The sequence below is a fragment of the Nansenia antarctica genome, assembly GCF_963989245.1.
Source record: "Nansenia antarctica genome assembly, chromosome: 12".
Classification (NCBI taxonomy): domain Eukaryota; kingdom Metazoa; phylum Chordata; class Actinopteri; order Argentiniformes; family Microstomatidae; genus Nansenia; species Nansenia antarctica.
Window position 1 is genome coordinate 24,701,926 of NC_137682.1, and position 13,500 is coordinate 24,715,425.

The window sequence follows — 13,500 nt, forward strand, 5'->3', positions numbered from 1 at the left end:
GACACACCTGGATAACACTACACTCTGCCCTGACACACCTGGATAACACTACACTCTGCCCTGACACACCTGGATAAAAACACTACACTCTGCCCTGACACACCTGGATAAACACTACACTCTGCCCTGACACACCTGGATAACACTACACTCTGCCCTGACACACCTGGATAACACTACACTCTGCCCTGACACACCTGGATAACACTACACTCTGCCCTGACACACCTGGATAACACTACACTCTGCCCTGACACACCTGGATAAACACTGCACTCTGCCCTGACACACCTGGATAAAAACACTACACTCTGCCCTGACACACCTGGATAAACACTACACTCTGCCCTGACACACCTGGATAAAAACACTACACTCTGCCCTGACACACCTGGATAAACACTACACTCTGCCCTGACACACCTGGATAAACACTATACTCTGCCCTGACACACCTGGATAAACACTACACTCTGCCCTGACACACCTGGATAAACACTACACTCTGCCCTGACACACCTGGATAAAAACACTACACTCTGCCCTGACACACCTGGATAAACACTACACTCTGCCCTGACACACCTGGATAAACACTACACTCTGCCCTGACACACCTGGATAACACTACACTCTGCCCTGACACACCTGGATAACACTACACTCTGCCCTGACACACCTGGATAAACACTGCACTCTGCCCTGACACACCTGGATAAACACTACACTCTGCCCTGACACACCTGGATAAACACTACACTCTGCCCTGACACACCTGGATAAACACTACACTCTGCCCTGACACACCTGGATAAACACTACACTCTGCCCTGACACACCTGGATAAAAACAACACCTATGCAAGGCGGTGTTCATTGACTTCAGCTCAGCATTCAACACTATCCTCCCCTCCAACAAGGAGCTGTGGCAGAGAGGGAGCCGGGAGCCAGTAGAGAGCTGTGGCAGAGAGGGAGCCAGGAGCCAGTAGAGAGCTGTGGCAGAGAGGGAGCCGGGAGCCAGTAGAGAGCTGTGGCAGAGAGGGAGCCAGGAGCCAGTAGAGAGCTGTGGCAGAGAGGGAGCCAGGAGCCAGTAGAGAGCTGTGGCAGAGAGGGAGCCAGGAGCCAGTAGAGAGCTGTGGCAGAGAGGGAGCCAGGAGCCAGTAGAGAGCTGTGGCAGAGAGGGAGCCAGGAGCCAGTAGAGAGCCAGATCAGGAGACGGAAGTGGGGATGGATTGGTCACACCCTGCGCAAACCAGCAGCTACCATCACACGACAGGCCCTGACGTGGAACCCACAGGGAAAGCGGAAAAGAGGAAGGCCCAGAAACAGCTGGAGGCGGGACTCTGAGGCGGAGTTGAAGAGGCAGGGTACCAGCTGGGGAGAGGTGGAAAAGAAAGCCCAGAGCCGTGATGGATGGAGAAGAGTCGTTGATGGCCTTTGCTCTGCAAGAGATCCAACGGCATAAGTCAAGTCCCCTCCAAGCTGGTGGAATTGGGGGACAATACCATCAAATAAAAGCTGAGAATCTCTACTTGAACCTCATAGTAATTGTACTCTACAGTAAAAGTTAATCTACTAGAGCCGAAAGAAGAAAAATGCTTCATTGTTCCAATACTTACGCAGGGCATCAATGGGTATGTCCATTGATACAATTAACTACTGCCCTTTCCTGTGTGATATATGGAGATCTTTCTTAGTCAGGTGGCTGGAAATGACATTGATGACTCAGAGAGAAGGTTGAATCGTTATCATTGTATTAGGCAGATCTTGTATAGATGTTTCCAAGGCAGCATGCTCTGTTAGGTCCCAAGCTTCAAGCATGGCTGCGACATAGGGGATGCCGAGCCTGGCTACGACATAGGAGATGCCGAGCAAAGTACTGATGTTTGTTCCAGCTTATATCCTTGTTCTCAGAGAGGGAATAGCTTTACATCTGTCCCTCGTAACTTACAATACTGACTTTGGTTCCCATACATGGCTCTATCCTGTGTCCATGCTGTTCGACTCTGCTGACCACTGCTGGCCTATACTGGTCTCACTGTTACTTGATATGGTATATGCCTGCTCCTAAGAATGTTGTTTACTACTGAGAGTGGGCACACTTAACGTATGTTTAAGGTTAAACAATGAGTATTGCAATATTTGATAGGCACACAAAATTGGCATATAGGCACACAAAAACGCATCATATCACTGTGCTTTACCTGAAATTAAATTTGACTGCTTAAGATATACTCATATATTTAAAATGTATAAAATAGACACAATCAAAGACAAAAGATGGGATTCCTTTTATAGGAACATTTTAATAGTTATTCAATGTTCTACATCTTACAGTAAATATTATACAATTACAAACTTGGCTTAGTTATAGTACTAAGATCACTAACAGAACTTCAAAAAAAATAAAAACATTAAAAACAAAAATTAAAACAGATTTACACTTCATATCACAAGCCTGACGTGGGTCCCAAACTCTGGACCAATAGCTAACATACAATTCTCGCAACGTTGAAAAAACGTTGTGCCATAGTTTGCCACAACAGTTTGGTAATTGTTACCATCGTTTGTGCAAACTGGGTACCAAACTTCAAGGGGGTTCTTCCTAAACTCGCTCCAGGGATAAAAGTATTTTGGAAGACGAGGAATTTCCACTTTTTGCATCACATTTAGTGTCAAATTAAACTTTCATTCATCTCCAACTACTGAAATTAAAGCTGCAGAACATTGGAGACAACATAATCTACTATTCCTTCAATAGCACTGTTTCTTGAGAAAACTGCGAAAGACATGACCATTGCAATGCATAAGAAAAATAGAGAAAGATGGGGGGACAGAGAGAGTGAGAAGGAGGGAGAGAGAGGGGTGTTATTGTGTGTTTAAAAACCAGGAAATGAGACAAGGAGGAAGACTGGAACATGTTTCTGAGGAAAGGAAATGATATGAGGAGGAAAGCACTTGGCAGTATTGAGATGCACCAAATGATTCACCTTACTGTCCCCTTCACTTTCTATAGGAATGATGAACCTTATATCTTGTAACTGACACCAGTCTGATCTCCTTTTTCCTCCTAACAGTCAGTGTTTAGGTTGTGCCAAATTATTGTTCAGGCAGATTCTAAGATTTTTGTTTTCCACATACCCAGACACCAATGACTTGTTTTGATTCTGGTATGAAGGATATACAGTATGCAGTTCTGGTATGAAGGATATACAGTATGCAGTTCTGGTATGAAGGATATACAGTATGCAGTTCTGGTATGCTATCTCCACGCTGCTCTGTGGCAAGTCTGGCTACGCTTCTCAGCTAACAGTAGAAATACAGTATACATCCTGTTATCACGTGAATGGATATATTTAAAATGGCCAAATTCGAATAGAGGAAGAAACATTCTGTGTGTGAGAAATAAAAAGATGGAGGTGGAGTAAGATTCAGAAAAAACAAAAAGAGCGGGAGAGCTGGAGAAGGAAGGGGGCCTGTTGTAACTTGATGTCATCACTAAATATGACCTAAGATTTCATTTCATTGTGAGCAAAGAGTTTCAGACAGTGGATGTTTTAATTTGAGAAAAAACAAAACAAAAATAACTCGATTAACCACTTAATAGTAAATTCATAACTCACAGGATGTCACATGCCACTAAGTGGCCCAACATTTCAAATGATTCCGAACATCTAATTCTCTCTCTCACCTCTCATTTTAGTTCGCATACTGTATGGTGGTAGGGAAGGTGGATATGTCAAAAGCACACAATAGCTGCCATGTTGATGCAACCATGCTTCGCTAGAACACACTACTGTACCACTCACTGTATAAATATACTGCATTATTCTTAAAGACAACCAATGCTGTAGGGTACTATACCTGAATATGTATACTGTATATTTATGCTCAAATGAAGGGAAAACCACAATCTTTTCTTAAAATGTGAAACGCTGAAATAGTGGATCGATTATATAAATCCTTCTGAACAGAAATATATTTTCGTGGAGAATTATACAACTATTATAAACATTATCAGGACTAAGAATACAAAACACTTAGTGTTATTGTTTCATTTGATTAAATTAGCATATTAACTGCTACTCTCTCACTATAAAGCCTAAAGGTACCTGTTACTTAGCATAAATTATCGTCGTCAGCGCCTCTTCACTTGTGGACTATTCTAGAACAGAATGTTGATATGTTCTATTCTCTCCTCAGAATACAGTAACTGCAATTACAAGTGCTAGAAGATGGAACCAGAGCCCAAATCCCAGATTTTGAAATGATTTAAGGATATTTTAGTAAGGACTTTCTCTACTGATTAGATTCAAAATGCTCTTAAAAGAATGACCCTGTGGCAATAGTATAATAAGGCTCTTATTATTATTGTTATTATTATTATTATTATTATTATTATTGCAATTAAAGACTTGATCTTCTGCCTCATATTGGAAATGCCTTTTAATGATCTGTACCCCCAGATTCTACTTCTGATTTCCTGATCACCTATTTATTATCCTGAAACGTGGCACGTAAATCTCATCTAACTGGGCCTACTGCTCTCAGGGTGAGTTCATGCCTCTTTCGGTCCCACTCCTGTCCTGTCCTGTCCTGTCCACCCTCAGCCCTTTCTCTCCTATGCACGTTCTGTAGAAGCTGTCCGAGCGGTGCGTCTCTGTCCCTGTCCTCTGTTCTCATGAAGTCTGTGGAAGTGTGTTTGAGTCTATGACTACATGAGTGTGTATCAACACTATGTCTTTGTTTGTTATGACTGTGTTCAACTGTAATGATTGGCACACCTTTGATAAAGTTTAATATTTTACTAACATTAGAGCTGTTTAAGTGCCATGTAGTGATCCTGATTTTAGAGTGCCCAAAACACTGTGCGTGTGTTTGAAAGTATGTGACTGCGTGCATGACCACACACACTGTACACACACAGAGCTTTAATATAAATATATTCATATCAGATAATAATGTATCGGTCTAACTTGAATAACCTGGTTTACAAGCTAAATGAACTACTGGAATACTCCAAATGGCCTTCGTATCCCAACATACAAACAGTCCAAAAACATGTTATGTATTGGTCATGCATACTGACTAGTAGTTTAGTATGGACATTGGGACACATAAGAGGATAATTGCCGTTAAGTACTGTGGCCCTAATGACTCACACACCAACAACAACAGCCAGTGAGCCACGTCTAGGAAACCAAGTCACTGATTCTTGAGATAAGGGACAGAACATGTCCTACATGGAGAAGTCTTCTTTGTGTTGTGATCTCAAGACTCAGCCAGGTACAAGCTGGAAGACAACCCTCTTTACCAGGCGTGGAGGATGAACTGAAACCAGAAGGAGAAATGAAACGGATGGATGAAAACTAAAGGAAAAGAACAGGATATGGCCTATGCTAATTGGAGAGTAAGAGCGATTAAAAGACAATCGAAAGAAATGAGATTAAAACTATGTGCTGATATTTAGATGTTAGAACATTTGGCAGCATAAGTGGATGATACAGATAATGGCCCTGGTGATAATGAAGGTGGTAGAGAAGATGACCCTGGTGATAATGAAGGTGGTAGAGAAGTGCCCTACACATTCCCACCACTGAAAGCAGAAGTCGGAACACACCAGCGAAACACAACAAGAAGAGCAACGGACACCTGTGATTGGCCAGAATCATCCTGGAGTTCCAAATAAAGAAATAACAATGGATTATAAAAAAAACAACCAAAAAACCAATGCAATGGCAGATAAAAAATGTAAAGGAAAAATAAAAATAAAAAGGTTGAATAAAAAAATAAAAAGCAGCTTTTGTAAAACACTAAAGAATGCATAAAGTAGCCGTTGCACTTTCTTGCAGACAGATGCGAGGTTTCCATGGTAACCAATAGAAGCCCGTGTAAGACTCGAGTAGTTGCATATGATGTTGGACTCCAGTTCTGGAAGGGCAAAGAGGAAAAAGAGGACAACAATGAATGTCTGAGACTTCCTTAGTTACTGGGAAGAAGTGGAAATGGTACAATAAGAGGACCAGAGCAGGAGAGAGGAAACAGTAAAAGAATGACAGTACACCAAAAGAGACAGACGGAAGAAAGAGAGAGTAGTGAGAGACCAGAGGGACATGAAAGGGACACTTACATGACTTGGTGGGCAGTCTCTACCAGTGGGGTGGGACATAGCTGTATCCAGGGGTCCCCTGAGGCCTGTATGTTGGCATGGTTACCTGGTGTGCTCCAATCTGAGTGTGCTGAGGTGTGGTCAGCAGAGTACCTATAGGAAGTCAACAGCGTAATTAGAACATTCAAAACAAGACATGTTTATGTTTTACCATGATGCCACTAGTGGAAAGCAGAGGGTTTCAGGTATAGAGACACATTTTGCCATAACTGTCATAGACTTAGAAGAGCATTTACACACTGTAGGGTAACAACATGAATTAATGAATTGCATAGATCCTCCTGTAAGGAAGCCAATAATCCAAAGCGCATGTTTCTATGATAATCGGTTCACAAATGATTGGGATGTTACCCCTGAAGGATGCCCACAATTAGGGTGACTAGATTTAACTCGTTTGCTTTCTTGTCAAAACCACAGGATATGAAACAATACAAAGGTAAGATAGATATTGATTATGAGATGGTATTTTCATATTCTAGTATATTTTCATATTAACGCAAACTTATTGTTATTTTTTCTAAGATATATCACAAAAGCAAGTGTATGTGTTAAATGTCAGCTGAGCACTGAGCATACCCAAGCCTTTTATTTTCAAAGCCAAAATATTTTCAATATTTAATTCAGCTCATGTGGTCATTACAAACCCCACAACATGTAAAACCCTCAAAGGTTGCTCTGAGACAGCAGCACTGCTCTGTGAACAGTGCTTGGTGCTTATAATCACATGGATTAGGTTATGAAAAACGACTTTTGGGATAAAAAGTTCATGATAAGAGTATTCCCCACTATCAGCAAGTGACATTTTCAAAAACAGTATCTTGTCCCTGCCTCTCCAGAAAGACCTATCTGAGAGTCCCCATGCTGTAGGGGTCTTACCAGCGCTCATAGCCATGGTGGTCCCAGCAACCATCCCCATGGCAGCCATTCCGTTGTTTCTGGGGTTGGGGACAGGGGAGGGGTAGAGGGCTGAGGGGATGCTGTTGGGCTGAACCACTGTAGTGTGGTGGATAACATGTGGCTGAGCCGCATACATTGGCTGGGTGTAGTATGCTCCCTGTAGACAGAGAGACAAACAGTTAGGGTAGGGGGCGGCAACCGTTACTATCGAAAGAGCCCCTCAAAATATTTTGGGCCCCAGAAAATCTGTCTGGAGCCGCAAAACATATTTGAGCCTTATAATGAAGGTAACAGTCTATTAAGTTCATATAATTGTCAGCAATAGCATTCCATGATTCAAACACAAGTTTGTCGGGTTTTGGGACGGTTTTCGATATCGCTCCATTTATGGTTTTGAACAAGAATGGCCTTTCTGATGGGCGACGTCTTGGAGCTGTGAGGCTTTTGAACTTGGACACCCATAAGTCTGACGGCATGTCAGCCAGTTTCGATTTCAAGGTCGGGGTTGACTTCTGTGATTGTGGACATGTTCAACAGGGATGGAGTCAATGACCAGTGGGGTGACAGGATGTTTTTCCTGTCTGAACTCGCTGAATCTTTCCCCAAATGCAGTTCACATTCCGGTGATAGCGCGTTGATAATAATCCAAATTGATGTGATTGTTGTCCTTCTTTGTGTGTCCTTCTTTGAACTCTCTCGGGGAGGGGATGTGAGACAGCGTGTCTCTGTGTACATCTCTGGCGAACACTGTCAACTTGCGCTCAAATGCTAAAACATCTTCCAGCATCTGCAGTGCCATGCTTCCCTTTCCCTGGAGACTTCAGTGTGTTCAGTGTGTTTAGGTGACTTGTCACGTCCACCGCGAAGTGCTGGACTTCAAAGGCTTACTGGGCGGTAAGGCTATGATGCACATTTTAGTTGACGAGGTTACGCATTTTTACAATCGGAGAAAACTTCCATGTCATTTTTTGTCAAAGCCACAGGGAACCACTGGAGATGGGAAAAGAGCATGCGGCTCCAGAGCCTCTGGATGTCGACCCCTGGCCTACAGCATCCAGTCTCTATATACCCAGCATGCCATACCTGAATGGGAATGGAACCACCCCCACACACCTGTAATTCCCCAAACTGAGGCTAGATGGAGTAAAAGGACGATTATAATCTGCACCATAGATATTACCTCTCCCCACCTGGAGAGGGGAAACAGCTACGCGAGACTGCTCTTTGTGGACTTCAGCTCCGCCTTCAACACCATCCTTCCAGACAGGCTAGTGACCAAACTACTAGACCTGGGTCTATCACACTCTATATGTGCATGGATCAAGGACTTCCTGACCGACCGCCCCCAGAGGGTGCGGGTGGGCCCCCACACCTCCACAGCCCTCAGACTCAGCACTAGGTCCCCCCAGGGCTGCGTGCTAAGCCCCATCCTCTACAACCTCTACACCTACGACTTCACCCCTGTCCACCCCAGCAACTCCATCGTAAAGTTTGCAGACGACACCACCGTGGTGGGATGCATCTCGGGGGGGGGGGGCGAGGCGGCGTACAGGGATGAGGTAGAGCAACTGAGCAAGCTGTGCAAGGTGAACAACCTGCTGCTGAACAAGTCAAAGACCCAGGAAATCATCGTAGACTTCAGGAGGAAAAAGTCCGAGATCCAGCCCCTGCTCATCGACGGAGAGAGCGTGGAGAGAGTCTCAACCCTCCGATTCCTGGGGATGCACATGCAGGATGACCTGACCTGGAAGGACAACACAAAAGCCACCATCAAGAAGGCACAACAGCGGCTATACATCCTGAGAGTCCTCAGGAAGGAACACAGCAAGCAGGAGATACTGGTGACCTTCTACCGCGGCGCAGTGGAGAGCATCCTCACCTAGGGCATCTGCAACTGGTTCTCCAGCTGCACAACAGCGGAGAGAAATGCGCTACAGAGAGTCGTGAGAATAGCCCAGAAGATCACCGGCGCCCCCCTCCCCTCTCTGGAAGAGCTGTACAACACACGCTGTCTCAGGAAGGCCTCCAAGATCTCCAGGGACCCAACCCACCCTGGGTACGAACACTTTACCCGGCTGCCCTCGAAAAGGCGGTTCAGGACCATGGCCGCAAGGACAAACAGACTGAAGAACAGCTTCTACCACAGGGCCGTCCAGGCCCTGAACACAGCAAAGACCTAGGTTCTGGGCCCTGGACAGTCTGGACGGATTGATGGCAGCTGCTGGACTGAAATAATCAGGTGTAGTGCTGAGGCACAAATATGTACATTTCAAGCCTGCAAACTGCGACACTTTAAATAAATGTGCAATAACACTATGTGCAATATGACAACCCTAGTCGTCTATCTGTACAGTATAGTATAGTGGATAGTGTACATAGCCTTTATTTATGTAAACCAGCTCCTTCCCTTCTTGTGTTTTTTTTTAAGTGTTTTTTTTTCTTTCCTAACACCAGGGGAGCCACCCCTCCTAAATTTCGTTGTTTGGTACCTGTACTGTAGCAATGACAATAAAGACCATTCATTCATTCATTCATTACATCATAGGCGTTGCCGACCCCTAGTTAGGTTGTGTGTGTGTGTGGTAGTGTGGACAACCTATGGCTGCATCTAACACACCCCCTGTAGGAAGCTAGCTTAGAGAGAGAGAGGTTACATTTACCTTTTTGACATTTAGCAGATGCTTTTATCCAAAGCGACTTACAACAAGTACATTTGTGACGGCGGCCGGTGAAAAGTACAACCAGTTGTGAACTGTGAAACCTTGTAAGTCCTAAAAATAGCTTTCTTTTCTTTTCAGCAAGATGTGATTTTTGTTTCTTTTCATACGACAAGTCATGCGACCTGAAGTTTTGAAGTACCCACTCAAACAACAGTTTTACCATCACACAATACGCTTAACTTGTCAACAAAGTAAGCTTGTTTTTTTATCTGCTAACAGTAGGGTTTGGGGGGGGGGGGCTTGTTTTGTTTTCAAGAAACCAATGAAGTGATTAAGGCGTGGGATAAACAAAGATGTCACAACAAGATGGCAGCTACTTCACTGGAAGTTCACTATCATGCTGATAATAATAAACAATGTTGACTGGAACTGAAGTCATAAGAATGTTACTCTCTTGTACTTATATAATGGGATATAATAACCTCTTGGCACACATGGCAATAAAACATCACAAAGAAAAACTTTGAATTGGGATTTCTCTGTTAGTTGATTTGAGTTGCATCAACATTACGCATATATCTTCTTCAGATTTCAATGGATGACACATCTTTCGAAAGCTTACAGTCTGTCCTTCCAGAATATGTAAAACAAAAACTGAAAAATGACTTTGGATACTGGTTCCCCAAAACACCAGCAGCTGTCACGTTTGTCTAAAGTAAGTGAATCGTCTTGACATTACTCATCATAACAAACAAATCATCTATGCTAGGACCATGTGCTATTGGCAGTCACGATACTAGAGGAAGGAAGGATAACTATTATTATTATTTTATTATTAAAAAAAGAAAAAACCCCAAAAGAAAACAAAAACAGTGGAAGCACAGAGGGGTAGTGAGGGGTGAAGAGGTATTTAGGAGGGACAGTCAAGATGTAGCCTGAAGAGATAGGTCTTCAGTCTATGGCAGAGGATTAAGTAGTGACTTTTTTCAGGTTCAGTTGTGTGTGATCTGTTTAGCTGGGAATAAAAGGTGTGTGTGTGTTTGCTTACCTGTGCGTGTGCGTATAGGTTCTGCTGAGGGTAGGCACTGCGTATTGGGTACATTGCTGTTTGGTAGGGGTTGGGGGAAGGGGTGTAGGGTGGGGGGGCTCCGTTCGTCTGAGTAGGCGGCACTTTATATGGAGTACCCGCTGTGGTATATCCTAGAGAGAGAGAGAGAGTGACAGAGACAAATATGTCCAACATAATTCCAAAAGGAACAGCTCAGTGGTGCCATGTGCTGTCATTCAGTCTACGACAGTGTCTCCTCCTAGTGGCGAACCCGTATTACTACACTCTCCACTCTCACTCACTGAGGGATGTTGCCGTTGGTAACCTCAAAATGACTGCATCCAAATAGTCTAGATTGGTCTGCTCTCCTTGACCTGCCTCAGTCCTGAGCAGAGGGCTGTTTCCAGACCTGGAATAAAGGCGCTGGACATGGTAGGGGTTTTCATCCTCTGACTCCAGGTCAGTGCAGATGAAGGAGAGGGAACCACATGACACTTGTCACTTGTTACTCATTGCTACCCAAGACGGATCTCTTCTCCCGTCTCTGTATAGTCAGCTGTGGTTGCCTAGGTCTGTTTCTTTTGAATTACATTGCGGATACTGATGTTTGTTATTTATTTATTTTGTGTTGTTTCAGTATTAAGAATGAACAATTATTAGCACTGTTGATACTGTCATTTATGTATTAATTAATTGGATTATATAATGTAAGTGTTATAGTTCTCACTGAAGAGTGACGGATAGGGGTAGGACATGATAAGCGTAGGCTTCATCCTACTCCCTTTCCAACAGTGATACCTGTACTCTTCATATTAGTTACTTGTTTTTTAAATTTATTTTTAAACCATGTTCGAAATAAAGATTCATTCATTCATTCATAAATGCTCCCAGCCAAAAAGGAGGGCCCGAAGGTCACACATGCTGATTGTGTTCCACACAGTGGCGTCTGAAAGCCCACACTGGCAAGAACAAGGGAACAAAGAGAGATGCTGGAGCTGGAGAGAGGGGGGTGCAGTCTCTGCACTTCTGTCAGATAACGCACCACTTCTCCCAGCAAATTGTTGCAATTACAAATGCCGATATTTTTGGCCACGACTACACTCTATGGCAGGGGTGCCCAATACGTCGATCGCGATCGACCGGTCGATCGCAAAGGTAGTATGGGTAGATCGCATGGCATTGAACAAAACGGAAAAAAAAAAAAAAAAAGAAGTTCGCCTATCATCCATCCTCACTATGGCTTTTGCCACTTGATTGACGTACAGGTAAGCCAGTCTGCGATCTGATCTTTTCACCTACACCTAACACGCGGTTCACCACGCATGCGCAGTCAACAGCACCAACTACAAAATACAAAATACCGGCAAGACTAATTACCTAGTTAGCCTTCCAATTTCTACTATTTACTATATCATACTAATTAAAGGCTATACAAATGAGTGGGGAAGCTGGACCAAGTAAGAAACCAATAACGTACAACTTGCATCCAGAATGGGAGGAGGACTTTTTTACACGATGTGATATTGGAAGTGCGTCTGTCTGATCAGCAAATCTACGATGGCTGTTTGGAAGAAGGGAAATGTGGCAAAAGAGCGAAAACGTACGGCTGCAACGATAGCTTCTTATCGCGTCAGTCACGTTCTTGTTAAACACAAGAAGTCATTCAAAGACGGCGAAATTGTGAAAAAAGTTTCTCGAGGCTGCAGATTGCCTTTTCGATGACAGATCCACAGTGGCTGATGACACCTTGCAACCAGCTCCTACAGCCCTGACTACTAGAAACTAGCTGCCTCCTCCCAGTGCCAGGTCTCCCACTAAGGTAGAGAAATGCATTTATTTCCTCCTTTCAAACTAGGGAACTACCTGTTTTGTATCTGGTTTACTTTTCTGTTTGTTGGATCAGTAGTTGGCTATGGTACTGCAGACTGGCTGTCAGTGTGTGAGTGAGAGAAAGTGAGTGTGTGTGTGTGTGTGTGTGTGTGTGTGTGTGTGTGTGTGTGTGTGTGTGTGTGTGTAAGAGAGTGAGAGAGAGAGAGAGAGGGAGAGAGAGGGGGAGAGAGAGGGAGGGTTTGTGCTATGGCTCCCTATGCAGACTGGCAAATGTGTGTGTGTGTGTGTGTGTGTGTGTGTGTGTGTGTGTGTGTGTGTGTGTGTGTGTGTGTGAATGTGTGTGAGCGAGAATAGCAAAGAGGGAGGGTTTGTGATGGTCTTCTCCTGTGGTTGTGTGACAGAGAGAGGGAAAGTGTATTGTGAGTTTACTATGCAGGCTGGGAACTGTGTGTGTGTGTGTGTGTGTGTGTGTGTGTGTGTGTGTGTGTGTGTGTGTGTGTGTGTGTGTGTGTGAGTGTGTGTGTGTGTGTGTGTGTGTGTGTGTGTGTGTGTGTGTTTGTAGTACGTGCATGTACGTTTGCGATGTTGAAACTAGACTGGTAGATCTTGGCAGACTGGCTACTTGAAAAGTAGATCTTGGTTCCAAAAAGTGTGAGCACCCCTGCTCTATGGGCTGCAGTTCAGTCGTTTTAGCTCACGCTGGCATGTCTCCATCATACTTCAGCAATGAACAATACTATCATATATTGTTATATCTTCAATAAAAAATAATTTGATGTCGCCCAACCCTAGACAAAGCATTCCAAACACCTTGAATACTCAACACGATAAAACATGTGACGAGTGACAGCATTGTTACCATTGTCATCTGTCCGCTATGAAGACAGGAGGAGAGAT

General features: G+C 43.9%; 1 protein-coding gene across 1 annotated transcript in view; it reads right to left on the reverse strand.

Annotated features, from left to right (window-relative positions):
• Positions 1-5,828: 5,828 nt before the first annotated feature.
• fam168a (family with sequence similarity 168 member A) overlaps positions 5,829-13,500 on the reverse strand; it is a 28,466-nt gene continuing 20,794 nt past the window's right edge. Inside the window, exons 4-7 of the mRNA XM_080542823.1 lie at positions 10,774-10,925; positions 7,045-7,222; positions 6,130-6,261; positions 5,829-5,930 (exon numbers count right to left, since the gene is read on the reverse strand). Of these exons, the coding sequence (XP_080398949.1) occupies positions 6,149-6,261; positions 7,045-7,222; positions 10,774-10,925 (443 nt within the window). The 3' untranslated portion in view covers positions 5,829-5,930; positions 6,130-6,148. The remainder of the gene's footprint in view (positions 5,931-6,129; positions 6,262-7,044; positions 7,223-10,773; positions 10,926-13,500) is intronic.